Source organism: Salarias fasciatus, chromosome 2 (genome assembly GCF_902148845.1).
Source record: "Salarias fasciatus chromosome 2, fSalaFa1.1, whole genome shotgun sequence".
Taxonomy (NCBI): Eukaryota; Metazoa; Chordata; class Actinopteri; order Blenniiformes; family Blenniidae; genus Salarias; species Salarias fasciatus.
The window spans coordinates 11,408,236-11,432,939 of record NC_043746.1 but is presented as its reverse complement, the minus strand read 5'-3'; the positions used below and the strand labels follow the sequence as shown (position 1 = coordinate 11,432,939).

The window sequence follows — 24,704 nt, the reverse complement described above, 5'->3', positions numbered from 1 at the left end:
AACACTGTCGTACTCATCGAGCTAAGCTTGAGAGAGTTTACTTTCTAACTGGCTGACAGATTTTAAAAAAAGAGAAAAAATAGTAACTTAAAGTTGCGTTAAACGTCGTTTCTCATGTTTCAGAAAACAAAACAGTTCTCCCTGTAAGATGTGATCGTATTGGCAGCCACTGACGGGCCAACATGGTGCTATATGATGTCTTATAATCAATAATCATCCGTATTTATTAAACAAACCTTTACTCGTAAGAGGATTTCTGACAAGAGCTTTTTCAGACTTCAGGAAAACTGAAACAGTTCCTACTGACCACTGCAGCACAAACACTTCTATAATCTCCGATCTGTAATCCACAGTTTTTGTAATCCCAGTGAATTGGAGCACCCAGACGTCCTTTAAGCCAGTTAGATCGTCACAGGTGCATGAAGTGGCTTGTTTTAACAACCTGTAGCCGGCCTGCTGACTGTGTTTCTTTGGCGAAGTGAGAAACGTGGGCCTCGGTTACACAGAGATAAAGGATCAGAGTCCAGTCAGGCTGGAGTGACGTTTGGACTCAGCGGTCAGATTGTAGATTAGGCTGTCGGCTGCATCAGGATACAAGCAGAGTTAAAAAAAAAAAAAAAAGTCTGCCACCTTTGTTGTGCACGCCTTTACACGCCTCTGAAACTTCCCATCAGATTAACCTCACAGAGACGGGTTCAGATTCACCGATACTTTCAAATCAGGGACGAGAGACAAAGATGGACTCGAAGCCACACAACTAACAAGTACGAGTAGTGTTTTAAGTATTTGACCAACCTTTTGAAGCTTTTCATTTTTAATTTTTTTTTTTAAACACCCAGTGTGAAATCATTTAATGTTTACATCTTAAATTGCAATGCATCAAATGCTTGTGAAAATTTTATGACATCCCTTCGTCATCACGGTGTGTGATTTTTCTGATCAAGTTCCAGTGTTTGCCACGCTGTGATCTTCTTACGTATGTAATGCTGTATAAGGATCTTTGCTTTAGGTTGTGTTACCAGAGAGACGTGTTGGAGCCGTTCTTTTAGCCGATATGAAGTGGAGGTCTGTTCTTCTCGTGTTCAAGGTAAACTGAATGTAGCATTTCCCAGCTCCAGCTGTTCGAGGTGTGTTAGTCTAGACAAGCACAATGTCGTCGAAGGTTTCAGACGCTGCACATTTTAAAAAACTAGTTGAAAAGCTGTTCAGTTTCCTCATCACGATAACGCTTCATCCACAATCTGAGGGAGAAAGAAAAAAAAAAAAAAGAAGAAGAAAAACTTGCCCTCTGGTAGATATACAGTGTTTATGTGTGTCCCTTAATATTTAAATGCATATCATAATAACTTATTCTTCTTAAATATGTTAAGATCTAAGAACTAAGTCCCTGTTGATAACATTCATAAGCTTCAATCAACCAAATCAAGTATTATCACGGCCAAAGTGACACAAATGGACTTTAAAGAGGAATAAATCATTTATAGCCTACGTTGATTTGAGATGAATATTTTTGAAATACTGTGGAGAAATAAAACAAATTGTACTTGATTGTGTTGCAGTACACTGGGCTGATGTAACATGTTTAGACTAACTGGATGAAATTAAAGTGGATCAAGTGTTGCAGCTGGTGTGTGTCGTTGATTGCTCCGCAGCGCCATCTCCTGGTTGAAAAGAAGAAAGACGGCAAGAGAGGGACGTTACAAAAGCAGGTTTATTCTAAGGCACACAACGTTCAGAGAAACAAGAGCTGAAGCTGCGCTGACGGCTTTACGAAGCTTTTTGCACAAAAACGACTGACTGGCAGAAACGGCGTTCATCAAGCGGCGACGGCGACACACACACATACACACACGAGCATCACGAGAGCAAGGCAGCGCGGCGTGACGCTCGCTCCTTCAACACACACACACACACACACACATTACAAACAAGATCAGGGAATAACTGGACTGCAAGAGTTTACTGCTGATTTTACAAAAAATAATGCACCATGTAGTGATTTCACAGAAGGTTAAACAATCTTCCTACAGATGTGAAATAAGAGGAGTGACCTAAAAGAAATACTGCAATCAATCTTGTGAATTTGTGAAACGATCCACTGAAATCAAGGGGGTTGGTGTTTCAGTAACTTGTTTGGTGGCTGTGCTGCGTCTCCTGCTCCCCGGGTTTCAAACGCGGTTCTTTGACAATGTGCAACAAACCTGACAGTTTTGCATCTCTGGGAGTAATTTTGAGGAACGAAATGACAAGCAGGACAAACAGTTTTCCTTTTCACAGCAAAACCTTGCTTTTTTTTTTTTTGCAACAGTAATCCAAGCACTTGGTCATTCATGTAACAACTTCTGATGAAATATGACGGCGAACAACGTTCACATTTCTTGACTGAAGGTGCAGAGGGTTTAGAAAACAGCCGAACGCAGACCCTGTCCACCTCCAGCAGACCTCCGCCTTCAATCATTGACCTCATCTCTGAGCGCGCTTCAAGCACATGTCCAAGATAACTTGCGTACGCCGCTACCTTTGGAATGTGTTGGACTTTGCCGAGGTGTCGCTGCGATTGGCACTTGGGAAAACACCGACAATTCAAGTCACTTCATTAGTGTTCTGTATAACAATCAGCTCGCAGCGCTTAACAAGGCCTCCTGGATTCATTTTTCACGCCTTACCTTACTCGGTTATTACACATTTTGGGAGATTGGAAGTGAGAGGTGATATTTGGATTGAACAACTTCATTTTTCACAGAATACAAAGGAGAAAAAAAACCCGATAAATAATGGTAATATAAATACTCTGGAATTATACAACAGTTGAAATTCCCCGTGTAAAGAAAATCATATAAAATACATTTCTGTGGCGTCCGCTCTCGACGGGGGGGAACCACGGTTAAAACGTCTTTGGATCGATAAAAACAGATTGTGATTGTAAATGACCACAGCTTCCTGGATGAAGGCTCTGAGGAGGCTTCATGAGAGTTTAGGGATCAAAACTCAAAGGGTTTTTATCAAAAAAGCGTCTCAGACTCAACTACAGACCGTCTGAAATCACCCAGCAGTGCATGTGATCAGTTGGCCAGGCTAAAAGAAAAAACACGGGGGCAAGTCGGCTTTCCTTCAAGTAAACAGTGCTGCCCTGAGGGCTCCTACAGCAGACGACGGGCCACTATAAGATGTAACCCTTTCAGCTCGACGCGGCTGCCGTCCGCACCGGGCCACGTGAGCCCCGCGGGCTCAGCAGAACTCCTCCTCGCACAGCGCCTCCCCCACCAGCAGCGAGTGCTTGTCGGGCTCGCTGAGCGCCAGGCTGTTGAGCGAGTGCTTGTCGGAGCGCAGGGAGTTGATGGAGGCCCGGCTGTAGTTGACGATGCGGTCCAGCAGGCTGAGCTTGGGGGAGGGGCGCCGCGCCTCGCCCATGCCGATGTGCACGCTGACGTCGGACAGGCTGCCCTGGCGCCTGCCGCCGCCCAGTCTGGCCTCCAGCTTTTCGGCGGTGGGTTTAGAGTAACTGTACAGAGACGGGGGGGGGCGAGAGCAGAGGCAGAGATATGAAGCGCCGAATGTACTGGAGGAAAGAAAAAAAAAAAAAAAAGGCAAAAAACAAAGCAGATGGGAGACAACAGCTGTCCACAAAACATTAAACATCTCATTACCATTTGAGAAGAAGCGAGGACAAAACCACAGAGACGGATGAGAGCGCCATGGCGGCCGAGCCCATCCAGGGCTGCAGGACCAGCCCGACGGGGAGGAACACACCTGGGGACGGAGCGGGCGCCAGTTACTGTCACAGTTTACAGCGATCTGACGCACATGGTAACGACAAACTAGACAAAGAGACGGCTGTTCCTACATATCAGGTGAATTCACTTTGCAGGATTTCTCCTATTTCCTTCTGCAATGTGACGATTTAATAAACTTAATGAAAGTTATTGAAATATGCTCTCTTTGCTCTATAATGTGTTGATCATTCAGACGTAGAGGCCTACAGGTGCAGAGGTATGTGTGGGTGAGTCTGATAAAAACATAACGAAGCTGGTCTGAAACGAGTAAACACTGTGACAGACAGTATAGATTCTCTGATGACACGTGATATAAAACAATCTATAAATTGTAAGTGATTTGTTGTCAGTTCCAACCTGCTGCAATGGGAATTCCAACCAGGTTATAGATAAGAGCAAAGACGAAGTTGATCCTAATCCTCTTGACTGTCTTTTTAGACAAGTCGATACTTCCCACCACGTCCAGCAGGTCGTTCTGCAGAAGAGAAAAAAAGCAACACAGGATCATGTCAAGGGCAATATTATCAGATCATGGGTGAAGACGGTCTTCTGCAGTCTGTAAATACATGCAAATTACACCTCTAGTGTGATTCACTTTAAAGAAGGATCAACAGATTTCAGATGATAACGTAACTACGGCCGACATCCGGTATTGTGTAAACATCCCACTTATTTACTGAGTAACACCATCAGAGAGTGAACCGATTCCGTAACAGAAGACTCCAAAAACAACATACAGCCAAGAACGATGTTCAGTTTAAAGAAGGAGAGCAGCGAAGTCCTGAGGTGCCAGTGTGGCTGATATCCGCTGACTGGAGTCACTCTGTTGTGACGCCTGTATCACAGGAGGTTTCTGCTTCACTGATGTTTGGAAAAAAACCCTCACAGTACTGCTTCATTCTAAATGGGTTCAAAGTTCAGGTTCTTACCCTGATCAACACCACATCTGCCGCCTCTATCGCCACATCCGTCCCGGTTCCTATGGCGATGCCCACGTCGGCCATGGCCAGAGCGGGCGAGTCGTTGACGCCGTCCCCCACCATGGCCACCCGCTTCCCAGCCTGCTGAAGCTGCTCCACTTTGGCCACCTTGTGGGACGGCAGCACTTCAGCAAACACCTTCCTGATGCCCACCTGGCAAACGTGGTACAAAGGAGAGGGGATTCCTATGAACATCACATCTGAATGCTTTCACTCTACAGTGTGGTAAAATGAAGTGTATCACATGAAGACATTAAATGAGTCCATGGCAGCGGACTTGAGACAGGGACTTTCCTGCTATGAGGAAATAGTGCTGATAGCACCAGTTTCCTCATCTCCATAGATTTCACAACAATGTTGGTATGAACCACATGCAGTCAGCTCTTCGTCTGAAAGTCTTCCTCACCTGAGCAGCGATTGCTCGAGCCGTCTTGCTGTTGTCTCCGGTCATCAGCACCACTTCCAGGCCCATGCTGGTCAAGGTGTGGACGGCCAGCTCCGCCTCCGGCTTCACTGTGTCCGCGATGGCGATCATTGCACAGAGCAGGTCTGAACACACATTGAGTTTCAAGAAAATTAATGTTTTGAATTGTTTTAAGAACAGATACAAACGAGATTGAAGGATACTTGGTATTTTCAACATGACTACTTACTGTCCACAGCTACGAGGACAGCGGTGCGTCCTCTCCGCTCGTGCTCCACCATGGCTTCATCAATGTCAGGCCTGATTTGCAGGCAGTTCCTCCTCATCCACTCCCTGTTCCCAATAAGAACGGTGTAGGTGGCCGTCTGCACCAGGCCTGCAGGCCACAGTGAGAAAACAAGTAAAAAAAATACAAACTTTTATGGTAAACATGGTGGATCTGGACCACGGTTCCCGACATACTTATGGGCTGTGGATCCATGATGAGCGGATGGGAGCTGGGAGACGTCCGGGTGTCGCTGATCTGGACCAGGATGCTGTTGCGCTGGTTGTTGTCCTCGCTGTCACTGTCTGCCTGCTTGAGCAGCGTCTCCGTGTTGCTGACCTGACATCGGATGCCACAGCCCGGCACCGCCTGGAAGTCCGTGCACGCGCCCAGAGACTCGGTACCAAGCTCCTGCTCACACAAACACACACACACATGGACTGCGTCAGTATACATATAACGTAAAAGATCATTTCGATGCTGGAGGCTGAATCTGATGGAGCGAACCTGCTTGCAGTACTTGGTGATGGCTGCTCCCAGAGGATGCTCACTGTTGTTCTCAGCTGTGCCCACGATGGCCAACAGGCGGGAACGAGGCATCTTATTCCCTTCCACCACTATCTTGACTTGAATAACCTTCGGAGCGCCATAGGTGATGGTCCCAGTCTTGTCGAACACCACCGACTGCACCTGTACGTTAAAATGTAAAATCAAGACTGGGAACAATTCATCGCTTCATTATGGTTCATAACCTTGATTTGGTTTGGCGACCGAAGTCGCATAATACCATTCACAATCTGTTCAGATCAACAGTTGGCCGGTTACATAAATACCGCACCTTATGCGCCATCTCGAGCGGCTCTCCTCCCTTGATCAAGATGCCGTTTTGGGCTCCCACCCCTGTGCCCACCATGACAGCTGTTGGGGTTGCTAAGCCAAGAGAGCAGGGACAGGCGATGCATAATACGGTTATGGAGGCCTGGAAGGCAAAGCGAATCACCGCCTCTGCTGTGGAGATGCTCTTGTCGTAACCCTATAGGATGGGAAAGTACGAAGATATGTTATCTATTTTCCAGTAACGCAACAGATTGTGTTCACCTGTTGGGAAGAAACAGAAAAAAGGAACCATAAAGGATGCAGTTACAAATGAGTACATGAATACAGACTGAGATAATAGAACAGTTAAAGCACACATGTTCGCTTTAAGTTCATCAAATAATGCCATTAATAGAGAGAACAGATCTTAATTTAAATCAGAAAGAGCTTGTGAATTGCAAAGATATAAAGATAGAAAACAACTCACAGGAAAGTACATCTGCACAATGGAGAAGTCCAAAAACCCGATGAAGATCCAGGCTATCAGTGTGAGCAGAGAGATGCCAACAATGAAGGGAACAAAGTAGCCACTGATCTTATCTGCATACTGCTGGATGGGAGCCTGAAAAATGAGATTTTAGGAATTAAACAACCACAGAGTGTTTGGCTCAAAGCTGGCTGATCAATCAGAGAAGGTTTCACGGCACATAACTCACCTTGGACGTCTGGGCCTCCTCCACCAGCTTGACGATCTGAGACAGCGTGGTGTCCATGCCAACGTGTGTCGCGCTGACGAGCAGGGAGCCGTTCTGGTTAATGGAGCCGGCGATTACCGAGCTCCCGGGCTTCTTTGTCACGGGCATGGCCTCACCTGGAGACGCAGAGCGACAGCTGGTCAGAGAAACATCAGTGCAAGACACAAGACACTTAGTGAGAGTCTTTTAGAAGAATATCAAAATTAAGAATGATAGTTGAATCTGCATGAGACCACTATAGTAATAAAAAAAAAAAAAAAAAAGAGAAACAGAAATGTTTGTGTCTAAGAAGATATATTTTATGCACTCTGGATGCCAACCTGTGATGAGAGATTCGTCCGCCATGGAGTGTCCCTCAATCACTCTCCCATCCACTGGAAACTTCCCTCCAGGAACCACTTTCACCACATCCCCCCTCTGCACCAGCTCCACATCCACCTGCTCCTCACTGGAACAAACATCGACGTCTGTCAATTAAAGCAATATGTACTAAAAATACACCGTATTCCAAAACTAGGATGAAACCAAAGAGTACCTGAGGATAGAGTTATCACTGCTGAGAGTGACCACTGTGGCCTCGGTGGCTTGTAGAGACATCAGTTTGGACAAAGCCTCGGAGGTTTTGCTCTGGAAGAAAAATTGAAATATCACAAGCAAATCCTCTTCGAGAGCTTGAATTTTCCTGCAAATCCAAAATCACAGCGAGTGAAACCTTGGCTATCTGTTCCAGCCAGCGTCCCAGCGAGATGAAGACGAAAAGCATCGGCGGCGTGTCGAAGAACGTGATGGGGTTGACTGGTGCCTTCTCCACCATGGCAACTAGTAGGACGACCACCGAGTAGCTGAAGGCGATGGAAGTGGCCAAAACTATCAGCACGTCCATGTTGGCAGATTTGTGCTTCACTGCTTTGTAGGCTTGAATGTAGAAGTGACGACCTCCAATAAACTGAGGGCAGAATAAAACCTCACTGAAGCAAAAATCCTGGCCAAAATAAGACGGCCTGTTCACGCTTCCTGTGTGCGATTTACCTGAACAGGCAGACAAAAGATGAAAGAGAGCAGGTTCATAATGGACAGGCCTTTGAGCAGCTGTCTCTCCAGGAACATGGTGGAGTGGTAAAGGTTGCGGTCCTCCATCGTGGCGTTGTGATGATGGGAAACATTCATCTGGTGGTCCATGACGATCATGTAGATCATCATCCCCATGACAGGCACGCAGAAAACCAAGCTGATCAGGAAGGACTTCCTCCACCTCAGAGAGTCAAGAAAAAAATGTAAAATGTTTCTGTTGGCCGTGAAATCAATACGTCTGAATCACCTAGGACAACATCAACATCATGGAGTGTGCTGCTGCCACATCATTGTTGCTAATTTTGCTTTACATCTGTAACATTTAATAGTCTATCATTCAATAGAACATACAAATCGATTTAGTAATGTGGTGATTTTCCAACCAGTTCACAAGCATTTCTACCACTGATGAGTTCAAAGTGACAAACGAGCACCAAAAATCACACGACCAATAAAATGCTGCTTACTGTCGAATCTCTTTGCTGTGGTCCAGATGACTGGCAGTGCGATCCCTCCTCACTAAAGATGCTTCAAATCCCAGGTTCTACGAAAAAGAGTGAAATTCTGTTAAAAACAAGTGTTTGACGCCTCACATTTACAGACAGAACTGAGCAGATGCACAAACAACTAGCAGAGAAAGGAGGACTACCTCAATCAGCTTGATGATGTCTCTCGGCCCTATAATTTCAGAGTCGTACTTGATGTGGGCTTTGTTTGTTGCCAAGGCAACCGAGGCATATATAACCCCCTTCTCTCTCATGAGGCTGGATTCAATTTTGTGCACACAAGAAGCACATGTCATTCCCCTGACCTAACAGAAGGTGAAGAGGAGTAGTCAAGAAGGTGACGAGACAAAAATACATTAACAACAGTGTGAAGTGTTGACTTCACCAACACAATCATCAGCTGGTTACATGAACGTGTAAGAATCAGACATTGGAGAAATGACTGTATCTTGGTTTGTTAGTACAGCTGAAACTGAATATGTGAGGGTTTTTTTTAAGACTCACCACTAGCTCCAGATTTCCATCTGAACCTTCATAGTTCTCCATCACGGAGGCCGTGAAGCCCAGCTCTTTCACACACTCGGCGATCTTCACAGGGTCGATGACTTCAGGGTTAAAACGGACCTCTGCTTTACTGGCCATGAGTGCAACCAGAACAGAGTGGACACCTGAGTGGATACCAGAGTTAGCAGCAGTGATCAACAATCAGTTGCTGGTTGAAATACAGTCGAAACGCTTTGACTGACCTGGTTCGTTTTTGAGGTTTCGCTCGATGTTGGACACACAGGAGGCACAGGTCATCCCTCCAATCTGAATGTAGCATTTAGAGTGCGTCTCTTCGCCGCGTCCCTGCGCAGCCTCTTTGTGAAAGTCATTGTCCAGCTCCTTCACCTTGAGCAGGGCTGCGCTTGAAGACTTGGACAAGATGGGATCCGGTGCAGGCAGCAGGGGATTGGTCTCTGTTCAGAAGAAATGATTGTTGTTAAAATGGACTTCAAATTTACAGACAACTACTCAGAAGTACATGAGGAAAGAAAAGAAAAACTTCCAAGGAACAAAGAAAGCATCTTAACTCATGATTAACTAATTTTAACCACAACAGAATCTGTTCTCTTACCAGGCAGGCTGGCTTCAAAGCCCATGTCCTCTACGGCGTCCCTCAGCTCTTCTGGTGTGGTCAGCAGGGGATCATACTCGAAGAAGCCCTTTTCATCAGCCAGGGAGACCTGAGCAGACGTCACGCCTTTTCGCTGGGAGATGACGCCTTCGATGGACTGGACACACGAGTTGCACGTCATGCCCTTGATGTGAATAGTAGCAACCGACGCCAGAGGCTGAATGAAACACGGCTGGGACGCTGCGGGTTGCTTGGTTGCTCCTGCAGGCCGCAGCGACGGTAAGGCAGGCGGTGGTGACAGGGACACGGGACTGAGAGCGTCAGAGGAGTCCCAGGGTTGAGTCTTGAAGTTTCCGGGAGGCAGCGCCTCGATGGCCTGCTGCAGCTGAGCCACTGTGAGCCTAAGAGGATCGTAGCAAATGGAGGCGCTCTCCTTCTCCAGAGAGACCTCCACCGAGGAAACCCCAGGAATCACTGAGATATTGTCTTGAATGTTGAACACGCAGGAACGGCAGTGCATGCCTTTCACCCTGAGCATGACGAGAACCGTGTCTATGAAGATTTCCGTCTCCTCTGAAGACTCAGACGGTGAAGAAACCGCAGGTCTGTGAGAGTCGGCAAGACGCTCGATTTCACTGGGGGACAGCTGTAACGGACGGGGCTTGGACTTCACTGAGGCTCTGAAGCCGGCCACAGCAATCTGGTCGATGATGGTCTGGACAGAGATGAGGTAAGGCAGGTAGACAACTGTGGCTTCCTGAGAATCTAAAACAACTGTGAAGAAAAAAGAAAGCAGAAAATTAAAGAAGGCGTTGACCATTGCTAAATGCTGGATACTTTGTGCTCGAATCTACAATGTTAGTCCCGCCTATGAGACAGAATTCATTCCCATCCACTTTGGGAGATTTCACACCTGTACTCCATCACAAGCTATCTGATTTCAATCTGATCAGCCAAAACTAAATTTAATGCCAAGACTGCATGCATCTCCAGTGTAGCCTTGGGGCTTGAGGGATAGTGTATCTAGAACACACAGGAGAACAGAGCCACACACAACACAATGATAATTCTGTTCTCAAGTCAGTGCAGATAATCCGTTCTGCTCGTATGTCACCACTCCCAACAATGCCGGGGAAAGGATTTCCTGAGTCACAGTCAAATCCCACTAAGCAATCTCTCAACAGTGAACCTACAGAGAGCCAGACTGCTGCAACTGTTGTACCACAGACAGGGAAGTTACAGAGGACTGGAAGGAGATCGTTTACCTTTGATCTTTTCAATTCCTTTTAGCTTCCCGATTTTCCCTTCAATAGTTGTCGTACAGGAATGACAGGTCATTCCTTCAATGCATAACTTCAGGAGCGTCACCCCACTCCCTGCTGTGCTCGCTGGCAACAAGGCCGGGCCTTTTTGCACAGGGCTGCAGGGAGCGGGGACCTCCGGAGGAGCGACACTGGCCACCACTTCGTTCAGCTGCTGCGTGGAGGTCAGGGAGGAAACAAAGGAGACTGTGAGACCAAGGTGGGACGGGTCTTCTGTGACATCCAGCACTCCCTGAACTTTCGAGAGTCTGTCCAAAGCTTCTAGGTGAGCTGCAGGAGTCAGGCCCGAGGTGGCGATCAGCTGGGTGTCTGTGGAGACCGGTGTGGCTGCGCTGCCCTCTGGTACACTTGATTCAAAGCCCATGTCCTCGATGGCCTCCGACAGAGACCCTGGGGTTTGCCGGCTCTGATCAAATATGACGGAGGCATTCTTCTGCTCTAATGATACCTGCAGAAACAAAAATCAAGAATTGAGTAAAATAAATAAAGCACAGAAATAATCGGGTATCTGATATTGGTTATTTTCAATCAGAATTTTTTTTCTTCTCCGAGAAACAAGTCTGATTTGTTGTCTTATTAGCAGTAGAACTGTACAGCAGGACGGCTGGTTAGCTGGTGACAGCTACATGTCGACAGAACAAACCTCATTTAAAGCCCTTGTTTGAAAGGAAAGCCTTCTATTGGTTCATAATCAGCCCTCCAGCGTCTCTCAGCCTTCTTGATATTATTGTGGTCAGATCATCTTGAGTTTGCTTCCAATCTCCACAAAATTGACTGCGTAATCCTGGATTTTGTTTTTGTCATATCTCTACAGGAGATATTGCAGCAACTGTCCAGAATTGCAATTTATTAGGATTTTTTTTAATGGTCTTCTAAAAATGATTCATGTTGTGAGCTTTACTGGTAAAAAAAACATCCTGTACATTAAAAATAGCCAATGATATACCAGAGCAATACACTAAAAAAACAGGAATTTTACTCAGGAAGGCCTTGGTACTAAGATGGTGGTTGACTTCTGAAGGAGCTACACAGCTACAATGACTTATCCTGCTCCAGAGCGGGTTATGTTGAGGATAAGAACTCAGCAGGTATAAAAGACCATTGTCCAACAGCCTGTCCATTCCTCTGTGTGTGCAAACAGAGAGCGACTACTGATAAGGAGACTGCAGTCACACTACCTGGCCCTGGAACAAACTGACAGAGGAGGCTGTTCAAAACTGAAAGGGAGAAATTGTTTCCTATAACAGTTCATAATATCACAGTTCTATTTTTTTACTTACTGTCTAAACAAATACAATGTAAGATTACTGTTTAAAACTCTAAATATTTTACGACTTGAGTCAAATACTCAAACAAAAACTCCCAAAGAAAGCAGAATGCTTTCATTGACATAAATGTTAATAATTTATGTCAATGTGTAAATCATTGCAGGCAAACCTTCCTTCACTCAAAACTGCAGATCAAGACACTCAAACAACTACATATAGTTATGTGTCACAGAGACCCCACGTGGTTGTTTTGTAGGAAATGTAGTAAACACCTTCTATGTGAATGTACACGTGATAGGTTACACAAAACAAGTTCATTCTGCTTCCTGCTGAAAGCCTGTGGCCACGTCCTAATTTGGAGCACAATAAGCATGAACGGTTTTTATTTTTGAAACACATTTATAGAACAGATTAGCTTTTTTCACTTGTTTCCATTTTTTCAAGGACTAAACTTCCCCCTAAAAAAAAGGGGTGAACTGAATTCACAGCCTCAGCATGTTGAACCTCGGCTTTCCTCAGTGAGAAAGAAGCATGTGACCCTCTGACTGGATCACTTGACTTAGCTGTAAGTTAAAAGCCACAGTGGGGGTTTTATCAAGGAGCAAGTGGAGCTGCTTGTGAGATTAACCTTTTGTTTTTCTCAGAATGAATAAAGAATGAAACTTTAACTGCTCTCCTATGTAAAGACGTCAGGTCACTCCTTGTAGATAATTACATAATGTCTTTATAGATTAACTGAAATAATCCAGCCATTAAATTGGGTTAAGGTACAAATGACATTTCCTGTGGGCAGGGAGAAAATATCGAGCCACTGTCACAGTCCTGCAAAGGGCAGAGCTCCGTCTAAAACACAATATTACATTATCTTCTCATTCAACCCCAGCCTGAGGGGTAAACACACACAAAAACCCCAGCACACCACAACTACTGCAATTAAATGACGTCTGAAGGCTACCATGATGTTGTCAATCAGACCAGCTCGTCCAGAAAGAATAGGACTACAGGATTAATCGAATCCTACGATAGACAGGAAATATCACCTCTTATAGATCAATTTAAAAAAAAGAGGAATTTTTTTTCACGCTTTCTGTAAGTTTCTAGGTTTCAAATATAGACTACATTCTTACATCTGTGGTAGTCTCTCTTGTTCCTATCACTGAAGTGCAAGTGTCACCTAAAACATTTTACGTCAGCAGTTCGAAAAAAGCAAATCAGCATTTAGGAATAAGCTAGTTCGAGAGCATTTTATATAATTTGAAAGATTTTATTCACCTTAATGTGTATCACTCCTTGGAGGGACCCGATGCGCTTCTCTATGGACTGGACACAAGAGCCACAGGTCATCCCCTCCACTCCGATGGAAACTGAACACAGGTCGACTTTCTGTGTCATGGTGGCTTCGCCTAGGGAACACAAAACGCAGAGAAATGTTATTGTCTGGCATCCAACTGATGCAATTTGGCTTCAAAACAACAGAACAAAAGGAAAGTAGAGCTGCACGACATCAAGTGAACACACAATAATGTTCTTGAGTATTACGATAACAATCTGATTCATGATAAATAGAAACACTTCTATAGACAACATTAATATCTTTGTGATTTAAGGGTTTCGCTTACAAATAACAGTCCTCTCTCTATCTCCTGCCTCTAACTCACACCAGCTGTAACTGGGCCATGTTTATTTAGTTTCCCCCACTAGTTGCATCTGTAGTTTCCAACAGCAGCGTTTCAGAAAGTGGAGTGGCTTGTAGTCATTTTTCTTTGGTTTTTGGGCTTCAAACCCCCAATAGTTCATTAAACAGTTTTTTTTTAAATCTATCAATTAATCACAGCTTCTGTTTCAGATTCTAAAATTCTGTCTTTTTGAATGTGTAGAGCATGATGCATGGAAAAGTAATCTTTTGGAGTTCAGTCAGTCTTTTGTCATTTGTATATTGATATCGCAATAACAGCAGCAATATAGTTCCCAGCCCCAGAGGACAGATAACTGTCAGGGCTGGGATCCTAACAAGAAAAGATATGTTATACAAACAGTACAGCAGCTGAGGTAAATGCATATTTGTAATAGATAGATAGATAGATAGATGGACAGCTAGATATACAGATAGATATACAGATAGACAGATAGACAGATATACAGATAGATAGATAGATACTACTTTTTATTACATTGACTTATTACAACATTCAACGTATTTTTTATATCTACTCATAAGCCATGAAGAGGTGCGACCAGCTCTTTCTTTAAAACCTTTGACCACTTAAATACATGACTTGCAGAACTCCAAATGGGAGAAGATAAAATCAGGCTGCATCCAGTAGAAAACGGGAAGAGCATATAAATGTCACATGTTATCATAAAGGGAAACGCGTCACTGCTGCATCAGCTCCTAATGTGCTTAGCTTCATAATTGACAAAGAGTAGTAAATAAAGAAGAAGGAACATGGCAAACGTCTTTTGGGAAATGAAACACAGAGGACAATGCGAACAAAAGTATTTAAAGCTGACTGTCCACTTTCACTCCAGGAAAGAAATTCAATACACACACCCAAAAGAAAATAACCAGGCTTTCTTGTTCTCGTGGAAAAGTCTTGCCAAGATTACAGCTCGAAATCTTACCATCAAAACCACTTCATTTCAATGAAACACTGACAAACATAATTGCAGAGGGAAAGATGGGAATGCTTATAAAACCATCTCGTTGTTTTCTCTCAGATTTAGAATGACATCAAAGCAATAAAACCTCATCTAGCTTGTGAAAGCATGTTTTATTAAACTGCCATTAATAACAAACATTTAAGTTTAAGGGACAAGCAGTGCCAAAATTGTGGGACACTGTGATTGATATGTGAGGGATTCAGAAAACACAGCAAACTGATAGTTTAGAGAAACACCGATCACAAATCAGACAACAGAAATAAAGTTAATACACCAATGAGGGATGACAATTCAAGCAACTAGCTGTTCACATTGATTATTTTCGTACAAAAGATAGGCCACTTATCAAACATATATTACTGAATAGGAACAAAACAACTGAAAGCTGGATGTGTTTTTGAAGGAAGTGAACTGAAACTGACTCACAGAGCAAACCCGATCGGCTATAACGCTTTCTTCATTAGCTTATGCCTGCTTGTTGGTTTACTCACTTATCACACTCAATAAACAAACAGTGGTTTCCACCAAAAACATCTTGCTTGAACCAATTTCAAAGAAATCCCACATCGCATCCCGAAGTATGTGAAGAGAGAAAGTCCGCAAAGAAACTAAAAGTAAACTTACCGTGCGTGTTTAAAGGGAGCTAACGTCAGACTGGGACCCAACGTCAAGCTAGCATGCTAGCTAGCATCTCCCCTTCATCCTCCGTTTAGGAAAACAGACGCGTCGCTGCATGATGCAGAAAGGCTGAAACAGAGAGAGGGAGCCGTACAAAGACTTCGCTCCAGCCCTTGTCACCAAGCTCAGCTTAAGCAGACATGTTTTTGTCTCTGCTCTTCATGCCGACGTGACTGCCTCCCAGTCGGACGCACTCTGCTGGTGCGTCAGTGTCAAGAGGCGGGGCTACGTAGCATGGCGGGGAGGGCTGACGCAGAGCAGAGGGGCGGGGCTACGTAGAGGGCGTAAAAACGTGACCCTCAGTTCATCCTATGTTGTAATCCTCAAGACCTGTGTTGGTCTGGAGAACACATTTTCAAGATCTTGGTCTTGACTCCGTCTCCACCCCTTGAAGTCTTGGTCTCAGTCTTGAGATGCTCTTGTCTCGGACTCGGGTTTGGTGGTCTTGATGCTCAATAACACAATAAAAACACCCTGCTTACCTCAATCAATTTATTTTTGTATAACCTCAGTCAGGATGCATTTAGTATCACCAAGGAATCATTGTGGTTTATTTGCTTTTTTGTAACTGATATCTGTCACAATTCATGACATTTTTGTTTGTCTTTTTTATATCCATTGTGTGATTATGGCTGTCTCTTTGAGGTGGTTCATTGTTTTCCTGTAGTTTTGTGTTAGCTACTTCTCCATTTGATATTTTTCTCTTCTTTAATGTTTTTCTCACTTGACGGTATCATGATTTTTATGTCCCTTTTATAATTGCTTGTGCTTCAGTTTAGAATTCTTTTCTTCCGATTTTTTCCCATGATTCTTTTAGTTTTTTTTGCATTAGTTGTTGTTTCTCCTTGCACTTATTTTGTGTCATTTTCAGTGATGACAGTAACTGTGCTAAAATAAATGGTGTCCCTAACAGCGTTACTATTTTTAATAACGAGTAATCTAATTACTTTCACCAACATGACAACGCCGTTAATGTTACTGACAATAACATGAGACGCAGTTCTGTTACCACTTATTCACCACTTTCACCTTGGTTTTTCCTCTGCTGGAGTCCAGCTGAGCAGTGGAGCATGAAGTTTGCGAACAGTAAGAAGGAACTGTATTGGTGCAAAGGGCGAGAGGTAACGTGACAGAGACAGACTTAGAGAGCCCTGATCATTCAAAGGCAGCTTTTAAATGGAAGCACAGACATGTATTGACATACATCTATGTCAATAGACACATGTCAATAAATGTATCAGTGAATGTAGAAATGCTATCTACAGTTACAAATGGAATCTGACTAGTGTCTTCTCTCATACGCAGCAACATTTGAAGTGGTACATGCCCCCCCCAACAAAAAAAACCAAACATTTTTATTGTACACTATAATAGAGTTTATTAACAAATGGAACCGAGTGGTGTTCCCCACCAATATACAGTGCAATGATATCAATTGAACTTCTGGATGACATTTCTCACAATATGAATTAAAGTTTAGATAAAAAAAAAAAAAAACAACTAATTGAATTAAATTGAAATTACACTTTAAACTTTTTCTGGCATCCCCAGTTATTCACAGGACACTTGGTAGAGCACTTGAGTTCTGCTCTCTTGCACCAGCATTCATTTGAAATGCAACTCCCAAGACACTGAAACTTGGAGGTAGAGGTGGTAGACTTGTATTTCGTCTGGTCATTCACACCAAATTCGTACACTGTAAACTCTTGATGGTTGTTTGTATTACTATTGTGCATAAACATTACGCAAACATGAACAATGGACATGAATTTAAAATGACACATCCTCTAGTTCATAGAACATAACACTAGGATTCCAATTTGGGCCAGCAGATACGGCATCTAGCCTTCAGTGGAATCGCTATCCGTCCTATACCAGCCTAGAATAGAATTCCAGTCTGGACCGGCCCATATGGAGGGTGGGAGAGACGGATTTTCCTGTTTTGTTTTGTAATGATTTTAAATGCTGTAAAGCACTTTGTAGAATTGTAGAAGTTTAAAAAACATGATTGTATTCATCCATATATTTATTTCTATATTCTTATTTGCTCACTACACTGTCCAATAGGTTCCCCAATGCACAGGACAGGAAGAAGTGAAGAACTGATAGACTGCCCTTCATTTACATAAAGTGTGCTGAAGTTATTCATGTTTACATGTATTTCTGATTGATTTACAGCTATGGATGTGAAATTTGGCTTAATTATGTCACTTCTTCAAAATGTGTGTGTCTAACAGACAAATCTGGGGGCTTTAAAACACTGAAACAAGCATTCATTTTTTAACATCATGACTCTGGCTCCTTTGACCTTTTCCACTGTTTTGACCCCCTTCAAAGTTTACAGAATTGTTATATTCCTGATACCTTTGATTCATAGCCAGAAATTACACTGTCTCTTTGTAACCATATTAGTCCTACTATAAGATTATTTAAAGGTTATTTAAGATTCATAGATTTTTTACAGCTGGATCATATTAACTTAAATGTTTAATTTTGTTTGTTGACTTGCTGGGTAGCTACCAAAAAACTATCCTGGTCCACATAAAATACATAATTTGAAAAAAAAAAAATCCAGTCATCAACTCTGTAAAAGCAGCCTAGAAGTAAGTGTGACTTAAGTGCTATAAATAAAATAAAGATTGACTGAATCAACTGTTTGTCCACATACTCAAGTGCTTCAAATGGTAAAGTCACCAAAACCAAGTCTGTCCATTACAGGGAAAAAATAGAGCAACATGATAAATATTCAGTGTTCCTGTGGCAGTAGAGTTGAACTGTTGCTGACTTTGCTCAATCACAAAACATCTGACAGACAGTAACTAGGTGTCCAAATCCACACACCAGCCTTCTAAACATCTACATCTCTGAGAGATAATCCGAGAAAAGAGATGTTTCAAAAAACAAGGTCAAAATCTTGAGAATTCTTCCATAATAGCAAATAAAATAAACGCTTGATTCAAATGAACACATTCCTGTGACATACTTCAAAAATACAGTGAACATATACCTTAGATTGGATTAATATTTTTATGTTCTCAGTACACCACTTAAAAAAAGTGTCGAAATGAAAAATAAACACTCAGAACCATGAGAACATCCTGACTCCACTCAGAAAACACACTAAACCTCAGTTCCCTGTCCTGATATCCTGAAAATTGTTTTTCAGCTTCACTTCGGGAAAGTTTACTGCTTCAGTGAAGACACACGGATGTCACGTTAAATGACCACACACACACACACACACACGCACGCACGTACGCACACACACCACCTGACACACTGACCTACTTTCGGAGTTGTGCTCAAGCTCGTGCGCACAAACAAACAAACAAACTGACCTCTCCTCGGGGCGCGAGTTGTGCATTTTGCTTCAAAGTAAAAAAAACCCAACCGTCTTTTAACAGTGTTATCCGCTGACAAGAATTGCGCGCTGTCCGCTGGTGCGGATGTAACGATCCATATTTGCGCGCGCACGACGAGCGAGCGAGCGGGTCCCATGTTTTCCTGCGCTCACGTGGACCCGGCTGCTCGGCGGCGCGCGCCAAGCTGTCGTTAAAGCGAAGAGAGCTTATTATGAGCGCTGCTCCTGCTGTCCTACATCAGCGGCCGCCAGCGCTTCTCCAGTCATCTCCAGTCATGGCTCCAAGTGAGCGCCGTCTTCTCAGCCGACAGAGGACAAAGCCCCGGGGAAACGGTCGCTTTTAACTGGTTCATGTAAGTAACCCGGCAGTCCGTCGATATTCTGTGGTGATTTATGAATGGCTGTATGATCAGGTGTCGGTGGAGATCGTATGGGTGTGATGTGCGTGCATGCATGTAGCCTATGTGTTTACCTGGAGCCACAGGTGAAGCTTCAAGTTTAAAGGCAACAAATCTGTAACCTTTATTACTGAAAATCAAAATAGTATATGGTTGATTTTAATTAAAGAGACGGCAGTGGCAGTGGTTTCACATGTGATTGTAAATTATCTTTAGGCTGAATCAACAAGCTCAGGATTTGCAGTGTGATTTTGCTGCTAAGGTGTGGGAGAAGCACATCGGTGCACGAGAAAGCTTCTGGAAAACTACAAAACACTTTGTTTTGATTTGTAAACACAAGTTGATGTTGATATTAATCGACTAAATCAAATTAAATCTCATCATATGCTTTCCAGAAGACATTGCAACTGGTGGCTGTATACTTAATAAAACACAGATTTTGCAAATAACTACAAATGGACAAAACATTGAGGATGTCTCGACTTTCAAGCAAAGAGCTTACTAATTCTTAATAAGACTGATCCCCAAAGTTCAGATTCAACACTAACTATCTGCAAAGAATACACTAAATATTTATCAGAGTTTATTATGCATGAACTACCTCTCGGATGGATATGTTTTCACGATTATAACGTCTGTTGGGGTTATAACCACAGTTCACTGTCGTGATTTTAAAACACTAAAATAATAAGACCACCGATGAGGACTGCTGTACATGAGTTGTTTCTTTTCCTGCTGTGGGGGCTTGCGTTGTTAGTTTTGTCTCACCTGCTGCGACTGGGATTCAAACTTGTGTCCCCAAACTTGAGGTCAAGCCCTAACCTGATGCTCCACCAAGCGGGACAGTGAGTGCACATTTATAATCCTTCCTAATTGTCATAACTTCACAGAGGTCCGATCTGCTTCACGATGAAACGAGGAAGAACAGGTCTTTCCACTAAGTGCCCCACCTTTCCACTACACGAGGAGCGGGCCAAGAGGAAGAAGCGTGCGGCTTCCAGCTATGTGTTTGCCTCCGAGCACGACTGGGGGAGCCTTCCGCACCACATCGTCCTGCAGATCTTCCAGCATCTGTCCCTGGTGGACCGGGCCCGGGTCTCCTCCGTGTGCCGCCGCTGGAACGACGTGTTTCACACCCCTGACCTGTGGCGGAGGTTTGAGTTCGAGCTCAACCAGCCGGCCACGTCCTACCTGCGCTCCACCCACCCTGACCTCATTCAGCAGATCATCAAGAAGCATGCCCAGCACCTGCAGTATGTCAGCTTCAAAGTAAGAGCCGTCCCCGCTGATTCTCACGTCTTCTGCTCATGCATCCCCTGCTTTTCACAACGCAGCTGTGTTGAAAACAGTGTGTGATCTGCTTAATTCAAACCATCTGCTGCTTGATAGATGGGTTTTGGCAGTAGGCCCACATGATCTTCACATCTCTATTTTGTTTCCAGCTCTCATTTCTGTGTTTTTCCTGCTTGTTTTTTTTTTTTTTTTTACCTGAATGGTGAATGTCTTTGGGTAAATCAGGTGGACAGTTGCACAGAATCTGCAGAGGCAGCCTGCGACATTCTCTCCCAGCTGGTCAACTGCACCATTAAGACCCTGGGGCTGATCTCGACAGCTCGGCCCAGCTTCATGGACGTGTCTCAGGTATGCAGCGGCCTTTATTTGTTTGTTCGTAAAGGTGTTTTCACCTCCTGGATCCCTGTTAAAATTATTAGTAATGTTTCATCCAAGCAAAAACAATTATAGAAGTGGAAGTTCATGTTTAATGATCAATATTTGTTCCTCCTCAGTCCCACTTTGTGTCCGCGCTGACAGTGGTGTTTGTGAACTCCAAGTCCCTGTCCTCCATCAAGATTGACGACACCCCGGTGGACGATCCGTCCCTTAAGGTCCTGGTTGCCAACAACAGTGACACCCTTAAGTTGCTTAAGATGAGCAGCTGTCCTCACGTCTCACCAGCTGGTTAGTAAACTAGAGAACGGATCTCCGAGCACATTGCAGGACTGATGTCAGGACTTAGCAAAAACTGTATTTCACATAAAATTTTTAACCTTAGCCCCTAAATCGAACTACATTATTGACCCAAAACGTTTGGTTTTTCATAGTACTCCAGTTCTCCCCACACAAATATTTATTTGTGCACGTGGTGGGTGTTGACCTGTCCTGGGTCAAATGACGACTGTAAAATAACAGATAAAAAAAGATATGAAGAGATAAGACAGCAGCAAAACACAATAAAACGGAAATAGAATGAACATATCAGTAATTAACATGTTCAGCCACTCATACGTAGTTAGGAACAAGTGTCTCAGGAGGACAGAGTTTCTAATCTTGTGCGTTCTGTGATAAAGTAACAGGTCAATATGAGTCTGAAAATCATACCAAATAAATATTTTTTTTCTTAACCACCACCAACACATGAAAGCAGGCAGAGCTTAAAGCGATGCAGTCCTTTACAGGTTCTCCTTGAGATTGAGATGCTAGTTTTTTCCTCCTCTTCTTTCTCCTCAGGTATTTTGTGCGTGGCAGACCAGTGCCACGGCCTCAGGGAGCTGGCGTTGAACTACCACCTCCTCAGCGACGAGCTCCTGCTCGCTTTGTCGTCAGAGAAACACGTCCACCTGGAGCACCTGCGCATCGACGTGGTGAGCGAGAACCCGGGCCAGACGCACTTCCACACCATCAAGAGGAGCAGCTGGGAGGCGCTGGTCCGACACTCGCCCAAGGTCAACATCGTCATGTACTTCTTCCTCTACGAGGAGGAGTTCGAGCCCTTCTTCCGCGAGGAGACCCCAGTCACACACCTGTACTTTGGGCGGGCGGTGAGCAAAGAGATGCTGGGACGCATCGGGCTGAACTGCCCCCGCCTGGTGGAGCTGGTGGTGTGCGCCAACGGCCTGGAGCCCCTGGACGAGGAGCTGATCCGGATCGCGGAGCGCTGCAAGAGCCTGACGGCCATCGGCCTGGGCGAGTGCGAGGTGACCTGCAGCGGCTTCGTGGAGTTTGTGAAGATGTGCGGGGGCAGGCTGACTCAGCTCTCCATCATGGAGGAGGTGCTGATCCCAGACAGCAGCTACAACATGGAGCAGATCCACAGCGAGGTGTCGAAGCACCTCGGCCGCATGTGGTTCCCCGACATGATGCCCACCTGGTAGCTCCGACTCCGAGCCAGGACTGCGTGAGCCTTCAGCACCGTCACATGTTGCACCGGGGAGGTGTGGAAGAGTCGCTGTTGGCGAGTTTACTGGAACATGTGTGACTTGTGAAAAATGTTTTCCTTCTCGTGAACATGTCAGAGATCCGTCAGTAAGTGATGTGAAATGTTGCTTATTGAATCTGGGGGTAAAATGGCCTTCATTGACTGACTCGCAGGCTTTTGGCCAGTCTGGAGAGTTTGGGTTTCAAACATATGGCCTGCAGACACGTAAAGGAGCGACAGAAGGTCCAGTGTGGCTAAATTCGACCGTCATTCCGGTTATTTTATTCTTATAATTACCATGTTTTAATAAGGTAACCATAATACCAAGACTCAGAACTCAACAGCAGATTGATCCATCGATAGGTTGTGGCTGTTATTTTCTTGCTAAATTAATTTAAGTTCTAAATACTGTCAAGGTGAAGAAGAGAGGAGACAGGCATGTTTTTGAAACCAGCATTGGTTCAGAAAGAAACCGTACAAGGTGTGACCACAGATTATACAGAATTTTAAGTTGGTCACCATTGGTTTTGTAGAAAGTGTATCAACTGTAGAATTTGTAGAATATACTCATCATTCTTTAAAAGGGGAAAAACTGGAGTTGTCACTAGTTATAGATCAGTATCCTAAATGTGTTAAAGGATGCTTAACTGACACCTGCTGGTTTCCAATGCTAATCACACTTCATCATATTTTTTTTTTTTTTTTTTTTTTTTTTTAATAAGTCTTCATTAAACAAATGGTTTCCACCGAAAAGCCCCTCTAAACTATTTGAGACAGCCGGGCTCATCATGACCTGCAACATACAGAGAAAAGTGTTTCTAAATCGAAGCAGTAAATGTTTCCTAATCCACAATATGTTAGAATTTTGTTTGCTTCTGATTTCATAGCTGATCTTTTTATCCACAACATGGGAACTAATTTACTTTAATGATTACATTTAATTCGTTTACCTCAACCTGTTGAATAAATATTGTGGTTGAGTTTGCTTGTCCTCAGAGACACTAGACCACATAGATAATATTGTTTTTTCATGTCAGCAGTTAATTTTTACTTTCTTCTTTTGTAAAATCCATTTTTAGCTGAACACATCTGACATTTAAAGTGTGATGTGAATTCAGTGTACCAAAATGCTGTGACAGTCAAATCCTGCTCTCCTTTAGGGTGAGATCTAATGAAATGTGTTTTATAGAAGTCAACAGCATCTTTACTAATAGTGAACACTATGTTACTGATTTTATTTTTCAAAGATTGAAGATGAAAGACCTCTTCAAATTGTTATTGTAAATTGCCGTCCTTAACATGAACTTAAGCAAATGTTTTCGCTCTGGATATTTTTGCTGTGTTTGAAATGATTCCCTTGTGACTAAAATATTTTAGTATGTTATACAGTTGTATTCAATTCAAAAAAAGCACCTAAAGCACGACGGGCCCATGTTTTGAATTTCAAATTAAATCTTGTATTTGCTAATTTGTCATCTCAATTTTAATTTTTGTATACGTTTGTGAGGTTTTCATGTCAGTGCAGTAGGAATAAACCAGCTCTACTTTGGATAAATTCTTTAAGACTGGATTTTTTTTTGTTTGATGTGCGATGTATGCAGCTCTTTAATAATAAAACAAAGAAAAACAGACTGTGTCGATATGACTTTAATGTCGCCAGCTCTTTTTGGCTGGAAGCCTGATTTCAGCTGCCTGTTTTCCTGACTTTGTCCCGTTTGACCTTCCAGCAGTCCCCCGCCGTGAACACTAGAGGGCAGTAGTGGTCTAACTGCAGGCGCCGCGGCGTTATATAAGCAGAGCTGCTACTGTATAATGAAGTATGCCAGTGATAACTCAGCCCTTTTTACAAGTGGATTCGCTTGTGCACACTCCATTTCCATATAGAAAAAAGAAAAAGAAGAAGGAGCATCAGCCGTTGTAGCTTAGCAGCTTTTTCCTCTGAGTCTGCTAAATTTACCGTTTTGACTTGTTTGAGGTCGATGCTTCATCTGACAGACGCACGGAGTCACAAAATCAGATTGATTCAAATATAGTTTCATCTGTACAGATATGGAGGAAGCATGAACATCCCTCCAGTCTCATCAAACAGAAAAATTACCTCAGTGTTTGTTTT

At 43.6% G+C, this 24,704-nt stretch overlaps 2 protein-coding genes across 3 annotated transcripts; one reads left to right on the top strand and one right to left on the bottom strand.

Moving 5' to 3' along the window:
* Positions 1–1,693: 1,693 nt before the first annotated feature.
* atp7a (ATPase copper transporting alpha) lies at positions 1,694–15,830 on the bottom strand. Of its 2 annotated transcripts, XM_030111790.1 has the most exons (23): positions 15,583–15,830; positions 13,570–13,700; positions 10,973–11,477; positions 9,708–10,481; positions 9,337–9,549; positions 9,095–9,258; positions 8,734–8,895; positions 8,552–8,628; positions 8,043–8,265; positions 7,726–7,959; positions 7,549–7,640; positions 7,334–7,461; positions 6,975–7,129; positions 6,746–6,880; positions 6,281–6,475; positions 5,950–6,132; positions 5,640–5,853; positions 5,407–5,553; positions 5,160–5,302; positions 4,703–4,906; positions 4,131–4,248; positions 3,648–3,750; positions 3,229–3,502 (listed from the first exon to the last, which is right to left on the bottom strand). In XM_030111790.1, the coding sequence occupies exons 2-23, from the start codon at positions 13,687–13,689 to the stop codon at positions 3,229–3,231; spliced, it is 4,563 nt and encodes a 1,520-aa protein (XP_029967650.1). In that variant the 5' UTR covers positions 13,690–13,700; positions 15,583–15,830. The 2 variants fall into 2 exon arrangements, with proteins under 2 accessions (XP_029967659.1, XP_029967650.1); XM_030111799.1 differs by lacking the exon at positions 15,583–15,830 and having other exon boundaries at positions 1,694–3,502; positions 13,570–13,689.
* Positions 15,831–20,304: 4,474 nt separating this feature from the next.
* Positions 20,305–22,590, top strand: fbxl3l (F-box and leucine-rich repeat protein 3, like). Its single transcript, XM_030107241.1, has 4 exons — positions 20,305–20,664; positions 20,914–21,036; positions 21,183–21,354; positions 21,904–22,590. Exons 1-4 carry the CDS (start codon positions 20,305–20,307, stop codon positions 22,545–22,547), a joined length of 1,299 nt encoding a protein of 432 aa, XP_029963101.1. The 3' UTR covers positions 22,548–22,590.
* Positions 22,591–24,704: the final 2,114 nt, after the last annotated feature.